We start from the raw sequence: 14,313 nt of genomic DNA, 5'->3' as shown, positions 1-14,313 counted from the left end.
TTTGAAGCAAATTTTAAAAATCTAAATAACCATTTTTGACTATAAAGAGTCTTTTCTGCATTTGCAAGGTTCCATAGATGATCAAGGTTTTTCATATACTGTAACCACTGATGGCAATAAAGAACCTTTATTTTTAATTAATTAAGAGTGTATGTATATCTATAGGGACATATTACAAAAATCTGGATGAAGCCGTTTGTCTTCTTCAGGCTTGGTAGAGCATGAGAAAAGGAGGTGGTAGAATGGGACGAGGAGTGAGAGAAAGGGCAGGTGCTTTTGTTAGGGAGTGCCCAATAGAACAGCAGAGGGCAGGGCTGGTCAGAGGAGAGACATGGATGTCCAGAGAATAAATAAAAGCCTGGCGGGTAAATTGGCCAGTGGTGCTGCTTTCAACTGAGGCTGCTTGACTCTCACTTCACCTGTGTGCATTTTTAGCTATTTGCTAATATCAAGTCTATCTGTCTGTCTGTCTGTTTGTCTGCCAATATGCTGGTTCGGGCGATCCTGCAGACCTCACTGGTCCTGTGGCTGGTACAGAGCACCATACAAGGAGGTAAGTTAGACGTGTCTTCTGAAGGGCTTGTTGTAAAGATTTGAGGGTGAGAAAGAGAAATGAGGAGAATTTGTGATGCAGGAGAGGGTGGTATCATGTTATGATATTGGAGCACTCATGGGGCCAAATCATTGTAATTATGACTAAAACTAAACATTTTTTATCTAAAACCGGTCTATTTATGATTAAAAGAATCTATGTAGTGGCATTAAGGTTGTGAGGTTAAATCGAGGTAGGGCTGACCCATGTACTCAAGTCCTCCATTGTGCCCTCAGGGGAGGCCCTTGCTGAGAAAATTACATTTTTATTAAAACTGGCACTTTAAAGCAGAGCAATAGGTTGAGTGAATCTAAACATCATCAGGTGGAGAGACCAATCATCCAATACTTTTGATATCTGAATACCGCTTTGAATGTCTAATAATGTGGACAGATCGCAGCAGTTTATTAATTAAATTGAAATGTATGCATGAAAAGAAAAAAAATCACATCACATAAAGAATGACTAAATCTCTTTCAACCACTTAAAAAAATAAAACGCTTTACAAATCTTTGACTTTGTTTAATATATGCAGGGGGTTTATGAGTTGGTAAAAAAAGCGAATAATTAATTAACGTGTAATAAAAATGAATAAATTAACAGTAAAAGCAAAGTAAAACATTTATTAAAAAAGATTGTTTACCTGCATGTCATGGCATAAGAGAAGCTCACGGGGTACTTTAAGTAAATAGTTTAGGTCCAAGAGGTTCGGATGACAAAACGTTTGGGACTCCAGTGGAAATATATATTGCATAAATAGAATACATTAGTTCTCAATATTTGTTCCTTTGAGAATTGAGATTTCAATAAAATAGGACTTCAGAAGAGGAAATCTTTATATCTGCTTACACTTTTACACCTTTAGGCTACGCCAATACACAAGGTTATATTAGAAAACTTTTGTAGTTTGTTTAATGTTTGTAAATGTTTTTAACCATGTGTTTATGTAAATGTTTGCATACACTGCCAATGCACTATTAGATTAAACAGAAATACAAATTTTAGGTTTATAACTGTTAACCCTATTTCCCTTTTAATATTTGTGACAATGACATGAAAACACAACATTGAGGTGAAGTAATCACTGAAGAGTGGTGCTTTTCTTTATCTGGTGCCAGTGAGGAAGGAACCAAACAATGAGAAAAGTAACAGTATAGATAATCGTAGCTTGACTTGTATATATCTGATGCAAGCTTTTTATTTTCTACTTTTCTGCTCCTTGCAGAGAAAATCAAATGCCACCTGTCAATACTTGACAGACGAAACTTCAGTAATTCATGCCATACTGTCTTTTCAGTCATCTTGAGGCATTATTGCGTCATTGAATGTTCAGCCAACAATCATGGATGTTTGTACGTCAGACTAGAAGGTGTCTAGAAAATTGCGTAATAAAATGCACATAACGATTCGATGTTAAATGTCTGACGGCTGTGATAAATGGAGAAAAAACACCTCAGGAAGTGAGTCATGGCTCGACGTGTTTGAGTTTGCCTGGATATACTCTGACCACAACTTAAACACTCATATTTCATGTCTGAAGATCAAAACCTAGTGCCTGAAGGTGACAGCGGTGGTCAAAATTTGTCGACCTTCTGTCAGTCCTGACTTTATACGGCCGATACACAGCCTATTTTGTCCTTACAGTTTCTGGGCATCAATGGAGGCCTGTTCCAAATACGCAGACACAGTGGTTAGTTCAATGAAATTCACACCGCTAATCTCTTACTACATCAACTGACATAGTTTCTCAACCATGGAAGTGTTATAGGTTGATTTCTAAGGATTCAAACAGGAGCTAATCTCACTAACTGAGAAGTACCAAAATCTATTTGAGCACGCTCTGCTGAAGTATTTTTTACGACCTCCATGAGCCCTGCCCTTAAAAACATATGGTGTTAGTATAGTAATATAATCAGATAATATTATGTTGTCCATAATAAGTATTTGCCTAGAAGATTTGTCAGAAAACATGGTATTACCATGGTAAATCTCCAAAATTATTTTGAATATGGTATTCAAAATATGGTATTCTTTCTTTTAGGCTAAAGGCTTTTACACAGTTTTTTATTTCTTTGTTTTAAAGGAGTTAGGCCACAGACTGGAGCCCTGGGAAGATTGGCGAGTCGAGGTTATTTGCACTTTTTCATTTCTGTGTATATATAGTGTATTTGTGAGATATTATAGAGGGTTAGAGGTCAGAACATTACATCACATAATGAGTTTCTTTGTCAATCCGGCGTTCTATCTTTTCTCTGTAGGTCCTGGTATTGGTGTAAAGTCTGGAGGTAAGTCTGTCTGCTTGAACCTGATGGATGCTGATGAATCCAATTAGCAATTTGCTTATGTGAGTACAAAGGTTATCTCATCTTTCTTTGATTTCTGTACTGTCCTAGGTCCAGTGGCTGGTATCCTCGGAGTCCGTGGCTATGGGGCAGGCAAGCCAGGAAAAACAGGTTGTAAGTGACATTAACCTCTGATGAAGCTGAGATGAAAATAAGTATAAACAATAAATAAAGATTTACAATTAACCTTTGACTAAACGCATGCCAAAATACACAGAACTGACTTTGAAAAAGAGACAATATATTTGTGGTCACACTCTATTTTAAGGTCCAATTCTCACTATTAACAAATCATTAACTATGACTTTTGCCTTATTAATAGTTAGTTAGGTAGTTGTTAAGTTCAGGTATTGGGTAGGATTAGGGATGTAGAATATGGTCATGCAGAATGTGCTTTATAAGTACTAATAAACAGCCAATATGTTTATAATAGGCATGCTAATAAACAACTAGTTAACTAGTTGACAATCCCTATGCTAAAGTGTTACTGTATTTGTTTATTGATATACAAAAAGTGAATGTTAATCTTTTGGATTCTATCATACCAATCTTTTTTTCTTTTTTTTTCTCACAAACAGCTGGCCGTTATCTTGGAGGTAAATTTATTCTGCTTTTTATTTTGTGTACAGTGCCGTTCAAAAGTTTGGGATCTGTAAGATGTTTGTGAAGGAAGTCTCATATGCTCATCAATACTGTATTTATTTGATCAAAAACACCGTTTTTTTTTTATGAAATATTATTACAATTTAAAATAACTTTTCTCTACTGCAATATACTTTAAAATGTAATTTATTCCTTTGATGCAAAGCTGAATTTTCAGCATCATCATTACTTCAGTCTTCAGTGTCACATACTCCTTCAGAAATCATTCTAATATCTTGATTTGCTGCTCAAGAAACATTTCTTATTATTATCAATGTTGAAAACACTTGTGCTGTTTAAGATTTTTGTAGAAACAGTGATACCTTTTTTTGATTAATAGAAAGTTTTAAAAAATTCTTTGGAATAGAAATCTTTTGTAACATTATAAATGTCTTTTCAGTCACTTTTGATAATTTTACTGTGTTCTTGCTGAATAAACGTATTAAAAAAAAATTACACTGACCCCAAACTATTGAACGTTAGTGTAAAATGCATGCAAGCAGTTGTTTGTTTCTATATGTGTGCAATAGTCTGTGTTATTATGTGTGTGTAGTATGTGTAATGAGTATGGTGTCTGTTAGGAGCGGCATACAGACCCACTGCAATCAGAGGAGGCCTGAAACAAGGATATGGAACACTTGGAGGTTATGGAGGAGGTATGTCATTCCTAAAACTATAATGGGCAGATATCAGTTTCTACATCTGATGGATTTATAATTCTTGCATCCTTACCATGGTCCTGCTATTTTGGTCTTAGCTTCAAACCTTGGAACTGGCCTCGGGGCTGCTGGGCTGGGACTCGGCACAGGGTATGGCCTAGGCAACGGGCTGGGAGCAGCCTTAGGTTATCCAGCAGGGAAGCTCGGAGGAAGAGGTGAGAGCTGCTCATTTGCTTTCAGTTCACAAGGACTATTGCAACACTTATTCACTGTTTGATTTTGACATTTTCTAGGTTACACCAGTAATGGCTATGGAGCACAGCTAGGTGAGTGACCCAAATCAATAAACATCAAATGACACATGCCAGTTTAATGCCATCTCTTTCCGACCTGAAGGTTGTGTAGCAGACTGGATCTGATCTAACCAATCAAAATTTGACCTTGTGCTGTGGTTAAAAATCTTTCACACGTAGTGATGTATGCTGTCCATTTGTCATGATTAGGTGTCATATTTTTGATCAAGATATGTGAGAGTGAGAGTTTATGTGTCTACCATGAGAGGCTTCCGCTAAACAGGCATTTATTTCTTCTTTCTGTAACCTAAACATCTCTCTTGTTTGGTTGCCAGGTTATGGCGCAGGAGGATACCCCGGCGCTGGACGCGGTATGTAACCTCTCCTTGTCAAAGCATTAGGAAAATGAGTGTGTTTAATCTCAGGGGTCTGAACACGGTTTTGTTGTTTACTCGGGTTGCAATAGCAACCTCAACTGACCAATTTTATCCACTTTATTCCAGGAAACAGTTGGATCCCATAATATTTTCTTTATTTCAGATTTCTGCAGTATTGGGTGTTTTAGTGATGAAGTGAAAATTTGTCGCCAGGTGCAAGATAGGCATTCTTTCCTGTGCTGATATAGACTAGCAGTATATAGGTATACTTTGTGCACCAAATTTGTTTTTATTTAAACCTTTGTGGCATTTCATAAGAATTTTTTTTGAAAGTGCTTTATTATTCTGTTATTTTAGGGTCTTTTGATGGGAGGGATTCTAACCCAATCTTTTGATTTATTCAGCAGTTATTGGAACTTCAACAAAAAATATGTTAAGTACTGCAGTACTTCTATGTGCCACCGATAGGCACTGCAGGAGGGCGTGCACCTTCCCTACAGTTAATTGTTTGCAGAATCATTTCTATACTTTTATCCTTGTTTTATTATGTACTTGCATACCCAAACATTCGAAAGCCACTTCATTGCTTTGGAAAAAGTGACACTGGTCACATGGTTTGTTGTTGTGGATGAGCTAGAGAGTTTTAAGAGAATATGCAGATGTCTTGTGGCATTAGTTTCATGTAGGTGGATGTGGATGGTTGTCTGTTTGCACATCGTATTTGTCATGGGTGCTGTGGTGTTGGAACTGTTATGTGTGATCTCTAGTCTTCATGTTTACCATAAGCAGACATTATTATGACAAGTATTGTTGGATGATTTAAGCAAGCGTCATATCTTTGTTTGTCGTTTAATTGCAGTAATCTTTTATGTGTGCTTTGTATCTAATGAGCATTATGGGTTGAGTAATAGCTTATTCAGATTTTTATGATATGGCACAGCAGCAGTTGTGTCTGCTGGTGAAAGAGTTAGAGCCAGTGTTAAAACAGTGTTGTAAAGTGCATGCTCTTACAAAACAAGCTCATCTAGATTTGGTGTATCAAAGCTGTGAAACTGACATTAACAATAATTTTGTGGTCTTCAGGATATGGTGTACCAGCTGGCACACCCACAGGGCAAGGCTCAAAACCATCAAAACAGGGTAAACCCTCCAATCTCTGACCCATTCTTGCATTTCCTTTAGGAATAGGCTAATTCCCATTCACAGATCATCAAAATTCATAGATATTCATTCGTGCTTTTTTCATTTTTTAACTGCAGAAACAGCAGAAATGAGACATACAGACTGAAAAAAAAAACTTAACCACACAGCAAATAGAAAATATCTAAACATTCTTAAATCAAGATACATTAACCTGAGAAACAAATTGACATAAAATAAGTAATGTTTTCTGAAAAAAAATATCAAAATTAAATATATATAAAAATGTAATAAAAATATCTGCAAATAGGGTGAGACAAATAAATATTTTTCCTTAAAATTAAGTTTATCTTTATTATTGGCAGTTTTTATGGTTGTTTAAAGCATAAAGTTACTTTATATTGATCAATATGTCAGAAAACAGTACGTTGCTTCTCAAGTAAATGTATATTGATTTAGGAATGTTTTTATATGTGTATTTAAAAAGGCAAAAATATTGATATTCTTTTCATTTTAATAAAAAAAATTGTATTTATATATGTATTTATTTATTTTACAGTGTATTTATTGTCGTGTAGCTGTATTAATCTGTGTATTAAAGGGATACTCCACCCCAAAAGAAATTTTTTGTCATTAATCACTTACTCTCATGTCGTTCCAAACCCGTAAAAGCTTAGTTTGTCTTCGGAACACAATTTAAGATATTTTGGATGAAAACCTGGAGGCTTGAGACTGTCCCAAATACTGCCATATAAATAACAGTGTCAAGGTCCATAAAAGGTATGAAAGTCGTCGTCAGAATACTCCATCTGCCATCAGACTTGCAATCTGGGTTATATGAAGAAACGGGAAAGAGCATACACAGCATATGGTGATATGGAGAGACACAGAGGAGATTGTTGACAAAGGAATTATTAAATAAAGTCTTTATTTTTGTTTTCTTCACTTACAAAAAGTGTTCCTGTCGCTTCATATAACCCAGATTGCATGTCTGATGGCAGATGGAGTATTCTGATGATGACTTTCATACCTTTCCTGGACCTTGACACTGTTATTTACTTGGAAGTTTATGGGACAGTCTCAAGCCTCCAGGTTTTCATCCAAAATATCTTCAATTGTGTTCTGAAGATGAAAGGAGCTTTTACGGGTTTGGAACGACATGGGGGTAAGTGATTAATGACAAAATTTTCATCATGTTTTGTTTTTGCCCTTTTTACTTGTTGAGCATAATATAGGTTGTTTTTGCTTGTTGGATTTTTGTTGATGTTGGAGTCAGTTTGGGCCTCTCTGCTGAAGGTTTAAGAAGTGTTAGAGCACAAAAAGATCTCAAACTAGTGGATAATCTCTATTATCAGTTTCAGGTCTCAGGTTCAATTCAGTTGTCCGGCCAGCAGGGGGGCAATTTTTTTTTTTGCTCATGCAAAAAGTTTAGAGGAAACTGGATAAAATTGTGTTTAGATTAGGACCATTTGAGTACCTTTTGAAAGGGTACTGCCCCAGTGACAGCATTGTAGCGCCCCCCTTTGCATTTGAAGTTAGAATGCATGCTGATTCAGTACTTGATTGGGGTCAAGTTAACACCCTAATAAGTCTCATTTACAATTGTTGCTTTTTGTCATTCTCGCCATTGAAATCTTTGGCTCCAGCTGATGTGTCTGTATTCACAGGTGTTGGGCCCAGAGGTGGCCAGCCCGTGTCACAGGGAGAGAGGGGCGATGGTAAACCTCAGTACCTCCATGTGTGGCTTTCATGCTTTTTAAAGCTTTTTCAATCTGCTCTTCTGGATTTTTAGTTACAGTATTTTAGCCATTTACACTGCATGATGAGTGGCACATTGCTTCCTGTTATCTCACTATACAATACATGCCTATCCTGAAATGTGTTTATTTTTTTACTTTGCTTTTCTCTCCAGCAGAGTAGCATCTCTTATGCTCTTGCCACAATAGCAGCTGCTATGTTGAGAGAGTATCTTGGTGAATGTTAACTGGTGTTATGGTGTTTAGGTTACAGTCGCGGATGGGTCCCTAATGGACAGGATGCTATAGCCAATGGTAAAACTCATCCCAGATGTATGTGGGACTTCATATTTGAAAGATTAATTGTTGTATAATATGATTGACATAGTTGTAGTATACAGTCGAGTGTATATCTGCTTGTTAAGCTGTGACATGAGGAAAAACTGTTTCTGTGTCCAAGTCTCTGCTCGTTTCAGTTGAGAATCTCAACAGCTGTTTATAAACACTGTTTATTCATATGACACATTAAGTTAATCTTTTAAAAACTCATGGCATACACTACAGTATCCTGGACACTAATATTTAAGGATTTATAAACAGTGGCCATCTGAGATTTAGTTATTAAGAGAAAGGTTAGGATCATGATTTTTTTTGTAGCATTACAGCACGCTATGAGTGATTATTACCACTATTTAATGTTTGCTTTTGGCATCTGCTAGAGTATTTGGACATCAACAGTGACATGAGATGTCAGACTTATCAAGCAGATAGTTAGTATACAGTTGTGTACAGTGTCCTCTTATGGCACAGGCAAGTCTAAATTTTGGGTTTTAAGTGGTCATGAATGACTGTGGGACTAATATAGTAACTGTAGCTGCGGTCAATAGGTTTCCCCTCAGGACCAGGAGTGACCAATGGAATGAGAGCTCAAATTAAGGGTAAACGCACTTCAACAGCTGAATTAAAGCCAACCAAAACACATCAGACTGTAAAAAATCTTATCTTTGTTGTCATACACTACCATTCAGAAGTTTGGGGTTGTTAAGATATTTAAGTTTCTCCCTTATGCTAACCAAGGCTTTATTCATTTGATCAAAAATGCAATAAAACATACACATGACCCTTCAGAAATCATTCTAATATGCTGATTTGCTGCTCAAATAATTTTTATTATTATTATCAATGTTGAAAACCGTCATATGTTATTTTAGCTTATAATACCTTTATCATCCCCAGACTTTTGAACTGTAGTATAGATGTCTATGAATATTGACTACTGGTACAAGATTGTGTACATTGTGTAGGTAACTACTGTTATGATCTGTAGGTTATGGTCCAGCAGCAGATATGATTAATGGACGAGGAATTATAAACAATGGTAAAGTTTTTATCGCCTTTGTAGCATACAAATGATCTATTACCTATCTGTAAGTAATCAGTAAAAAGTTTCAGTAATTAATGTTTATATTCATTGGAAGTAAAGGGAGAGTGGAAGGCAATGCATGCAAAAAGATTGTCTTTAAAATATAAGCATATGGGTGATGGGAACTATGTTGGATTCTCTGTGTTGAGATAAACCACTGTTGTAATACAATACAGGACCAGTTTTGCCCAGTGGACAGGGCACCAAACCATCCAATATGGGTAAACGTCTTGCTATTAAAATGTCACTGGTTTATAGCTGAATGCATGTCACGAGGTGCTGTTTTCTCCAGTCTAAAATCAATACACTACTCCAACTGTCATCCAATGAAATGAATATATGGCCTTTAGAGTGTTAATGATTGTGGACTGGAAAATGCACCCCTCATCATGGACTCATTGCAGCTGCAGGTCTATGAATAAGTGCTTTTCTGTACCACAGCTGTTCAGAAAGGTTTGTGTGTGTGTGTGTGTGTGTGTGCTGGACTAATGCCTCATCTATTTCTTGGGGCTGTTCTCTTTTCTTTTTATATGCTTCACCTGAGCCTTTATCTTTATATCTGCCTTTGTGCTGATGTGTGCCCAATGCATGCTGCGTGATTTCTCTCCTACAGGCCACATGTAAGGACCAGCCACACATACTGTGAATTCGTCTTGCATGATTACTCTGACCCACAGGCCCCTGAACGATCACATTATTCTGTGATGGCCATGATTTTTATTACTAGTGGCCAAAGTTTCATAGTTTGCATATTTTGTTCACAGGATACGGCCTTGGTGCTGCTGGTTATCTTGGAGCTGGTTATACTGACGGTTATGGAGCAGGTATCTAGAAATTTGGAAATATTGTTTCTCTCTCAAAGGTCCCAGTATCATTAAAGCTCTGGAATATTCATATTTTGCTAAAGCTACCAATTTTTTTATTTTTTATTGCTGATACAGGTCTAGGGGCAGGTGGATATCCACAGGGAGTTCGAGCAGGAAAGCAGATTGGTAAATAATGTCTATTTTATTCATTATATAGCGGAGACGGGGCTAGTTGTCACAAGGACTGCATGTCAGCAACTGTGAGATTTTGAGTTTAAAGTCTAATTATATGAAGGTGTGTTCTCTACAGCGGTTTGTACACTATTTTTCAAAAGATGGGGGTCAGTAGGATTTTTTTATTTGGTAAAAAGAAAATTGTTCAGTAAGGAAACATTAAAAATCATTAAAAGTGACAGTTAAGAAATTTGTAGTGTTAAAAAAATTCCAGTTCAAATTAATACTGTCCTTTTTAAGTTGCTATTCATCAACAAATCAGCATATTATAATGATTTCTGAAGGATCATGTGACAGATGACTGGAGTAATCATGGAATTCAAAAGAAGAATTCAAAATTCAAAAGTCATAAGAGACTTTCAAAAACACTAAAAAACTTTTAAAGACCCCAGACTTTTAAAGGTACCAGATAACCTGGTTATTGACAAATAATTAAACATTTTAATTTTTATGAATTTTTTTTTTTTTTTTTTTTTTCTGTCCACTTTTCTATAGCTGTTGAGTAAACAACATGTCACGTGCAGATATAGACCTGCCATGAAAAATAGTTACTGGAGTAAAAACTGTAACAACTACTTTAGGCCTTTTTGTCCTTTAATTGTTCTAATGATTTTTCTATTCTTGTCTCTGTTAGTACCCAAGTGAAACCTTTTATAATATCAAAACATTGTGTGATGCATTAAGCACAAGTGTGGTCAGATCAGCAGCCTGCTGCTTCAGCACAAAGCCAAGAGCTGCTCTAGAGGCAAAGTGCTCCTCTAAGACCTCGGCATTTGAGTTATTGCACAAACATGTGCGTGCCAGTTTGTGCAAGAAACACCCAAAATTTCACACTCTATGTTATGCTATTTTTTTTCCGAATCACCTTGGTTACACAGTGGTTGACACACAGTGGCGCTTCCTGTGTTACTTTTACACCTTGTGCAGTGTTGAGTTTAACAATGTCTTCTTAGCAGGCTACAGCAATGGATACGGCAGTGAGGTTTATGGCACAGCAGACGGTTATGGAGCAGGTGAGTCTGGACTGGATAGGTACGATGGAGCATGTCCTAATGTCACACTAACATATAAGCATAATTATAATTGAGTGACAATTATAATTATGTTACAGGACCTGCCTACCCATCAGTGTTAGCTGATAATGTTGGCCTGAACGGTATAGCTGGTAAGGTTATAGGTCTAACCAACAGCATTGCATTCACACAAAAGTGATTCAAAAAACCTGCAATATTGTCAGCACTTCATCCAGTGTTTAATTCACTCTGTCCTGTGATTATACACAATATTATTTTACTCAAGATTGTAAAAAATAACTTCCTCCAGCCTAATCTGTGTGAAGTGTCTGAACTGCAATAACTTGACCACTGAGCAATCAGGTATTGTCTGTGCAATTGCTTTAATACTAATACTAAGGTAATCTGAGATAGACTGTACTATGCTCCTAGGATACTACTAATGGAAATGGTAAACCGAGTGTTTTGCATACATTAACTAGAAGCAGCATCATCTGCATGAAATCACAGAGGTCAGTGTCTGCTCTTGCAGGTCTCGGAGCTGCAGGCCTTGGAGGTCCAGGACTGGTAGTGAACCCCGGCCTGGGTGCTGATGCCAAGTCTAGGAAATATGGTAAGAAAAGTCATCTGAAGATAAAAACACACTAAATACACTACCGTTCAAACAGGGTTTGGGTTGTTTTGATCAATGTAATGAATTAATTTCTTTTAAAAATTTTACTGACAGATTACAACATTTTCCTACTTCACCTGCCATTGACAAATGTGGCAAAACTCTTTACAGTTCATTTGATCATCGCTGAGTCATGCTAATGTCTCTTCTTCTTTGTCTAGAGATGTCTTAGTGGCTGTGGTTGCTTGATCCTATAATAGCTCTGGTTTAATTTGTCTAAAGGGGCTGGTGGAGTTCTTGGAGCTGCTGGATCCTTGCCTTACGGTGGCCAGCCTGTGGTCTCAGCTGGACTTGGCCCTCAAGGCAAGACTGGTAGTTATGGTGGGGCTACATATGGAGGAATACCAAGCCTTGGGGCAGACACTTCTTTGGGTATGTGCATTGCACATGTTTGTTATTCAAATGCAACATGCAAATCTCAGTTTACCGGCTATCCTGATGCTTTGCCTGAGGATTTGACTTGAACACAAATGTCCCCTGTGAGAAAAAGAATGAAGATTTAAACAAGAGAATAAAGAGTATCAATAAACCAAACATGCTCATAAAGATCCCATAACTGTTATAAGAAAGAAAGTAAAGATGGTGTGTCTCCTATCAGGTGGTACAGGTGGAGCAATGGAGCCATTAGCAGGTAATATTGTGGAGTTTTTAGGAAATATATTTCAAGTCATTTTTTTCTGATAACAAAATGTTACTGCCGCAGGCGGAGCTGTAGGCCAGATTCCTTACAGTGCACCAGTCATTGCAGCTGGGCTTGATGGTAAGTTGGTGAAAAGAGAAAAACAGAACATCATGGACTGTCTGATTGTGACACGGGTGTAAATGTGTTTACCTGCAGTTGATGCTGGTTATCCTTTTGGTGCTGAGCAAGTCAGTCTGGGTGCTGATGCTACAAAGACAGCCGCCAAATATGGTGAGAATATAAGCAGTTTTGTTTTATTCATATACATCTAAAACATATCTATTAAATACACTTCCATAAAAAGTTTGGGGTAAATTAGATGTTTTTTTTCCCCCTGGAAAGAAATTAATACTTTTATTCAACAAGGATACATTAAATTGATCAAAAGTGATAATAAAGACATTTATAATGTTATAAAAGATGTCTATTCTATTTCTCTTTTAAATAAATGCTGGTCCTTTAACCGTCCCATTTATCAAAGAGTCCTGGAAAAAAAAAATGTTTCACAATTTCCACAATAATATTAAGAAGCAAAACTGTTTTCGACATTGATAGTAATAAGAATGCAACTTGAGGGTCAAATCATCATATTAGAAAGATTTCTGAAGGACCATGTGACACTGAAGACTGCTGCAAATTCAGCTTTGCCATCACAGGAATAAATTGCATTTTAAAACAGCTGTTTTAAATTTCAATATTATTTCAAAGGATTATAGTTTTGCTGCTGTGTTTTATCAGTCTGGGTGAGCATAAGAGACTTCTCTCAAAAACATGACCCAAACTTTTGAACAGTAGTGTATGCATTTAAATAATGAAATAATTAAATTATCTTTAATATTGACTGATAACTGATGCATGCCAAATGACCACTGGTCTGTGTTCTCATCTTCATCATTTCTCCACTAACAAGTTAAAACCTAACAGACATGACTGACTAAATACATAAATGCTGTTGACTAATAACCAGTGTGGTGACTGATCACAGGCACAGGCTATGCAGCTGCACTAAGCACTGGTGGTCAGGGGCCCTATGGTGGTGAGTAAATCAATGATATGAGGTAGACAAACTAGCACATATCTAACCTAATGACATCTGTTAAGGCCTAATGTGTGGTTAGTTTCACTATGTTGGATTTTTAACTTTTATTTTCACAGGACAGAAGGATGGAAGCAAGCTTAGTGGCATGTATGGGAATGGCTACAAAGGTAGATGATATATTAGAAGATCATTATTCTTAACTCAGCATATTGTGTCTTTTACCTTTCTCATCCATCTCCTCTCATATTCCTTTTCTGTCTAGGCTGATTTCCAAGGCCATGCTGTTAAACTCTTCAATGTTTTTTTAGCCCCTTTATGCCTAGTGTTCCTCACCGTTGTGCAGTTTTGTGACATGTTTTTGTCTGCCATATTGCTTTAGTGTTAGTTTTGTGCCCATTTGCATGGGCATGTGTGTTTTGTGTGTACATGTGGTTTTGAAGTTCATTGTTATATTCCTTAATGTTTCCCCAGTCTGTTTATTTGTCTTGTCCAGTGGAGTGTTTCCCATCCCTTGTGTGTCTCTGTATCGAACTAAAACATGCTAAGCACTTCATTGGCTGTTATTTTAATTCTTACGAAACACTAAATATTCCACCTCCTAATCTGACTCCTTAGTGTTTGTTTGACAACTATATGATCAATGAGGGTTTCGGGAAAACAAA

The 14,313-nt window shown here is 36.8% G+C and overlaps 1 protein-coding gene across 7 annotated transcripts; it reads left to right on the top strand.

Moving 5' to 3' along the window:
- The first annotated feature begins 347 nt into the window (after positions 1–347).
- LOC109060442 (glycine-rich cell wall structural protein 1.0) lies at positions 348–14,199 on the top strand. 7 transcript variants are annotated; one of them, XM_042754830.1, is made up of 27 exons: positions 353–553; positions 2,676–2,720; positions 2,851–2,877; positions 2,986–3,048; positions 3,513–3,530; positions 4,158–4,232; positions 4,334–4,450; positions 4,529–4,561; positions 4,864–4,899; positions 5,989–6,045; positions 7,713–7,763; positions 8,049–8,096; positions 8,669–8,719; positions 9,109–9,159; positions 9,381–9,425; positions 9,969–10,028; positions 10,146–10,196; positions 11,201–11,257; positions 11,356–11,409; positions 11,790–11,870; positions 12,153–12,302; positions 12,529–12,561; positions 12,634–12,690; positions 12,769–12,843; positions 13,598–13,648; positions 13,768–13,818; positions 13,914–14,199. In XM_042754830.1, exons 1-27 carry the CDS (start codon positions 487–489, stop codon positions 13,916–13,918), a joined length of 1,509 nt encoding a protein of 502 aa, XP_042610764.1. In that variant the 5' UTR covers positions 353–486; the 3' UTR covers positions 13,919–14,199. The 7 variants fall into 7 exon arrangements, with proteins under 7 accessions (XP_042610765.1, XP_042610767.1, XP_042610764.1 ...); XM_042754828.1 differs by having other exon boundaries at positions 11,198–11,257; XM_042754831.1 differs by lacking the exon at positions 12,529–12,561 and having other exon boundaries at positions 348–553; positions 11,198–11,257.
- Positions 14,200–14,313: the final 114 nt, after the last annotated feature.

This window comes from Cyprinus carpio, unplaced genomic scaffold (genome assembly GCF_018340385.1).
Source record: "Cyprinus carpio isolate SPL01 unplaced genomic scaffold, ASM1834038v1 S000006601, whole genome shotgun sequence".
NCBI classification, from domain to species: domain Eukaryota; kingdom Metazoa; phylum Chordata; class Actinopteri; order Cypriniformes; family Cyprinidae; genus Cyprinus; species Cyprinus carpio.
This window is presented reverse-complemented; position numbering and strand designations above follow the sequence as displayed.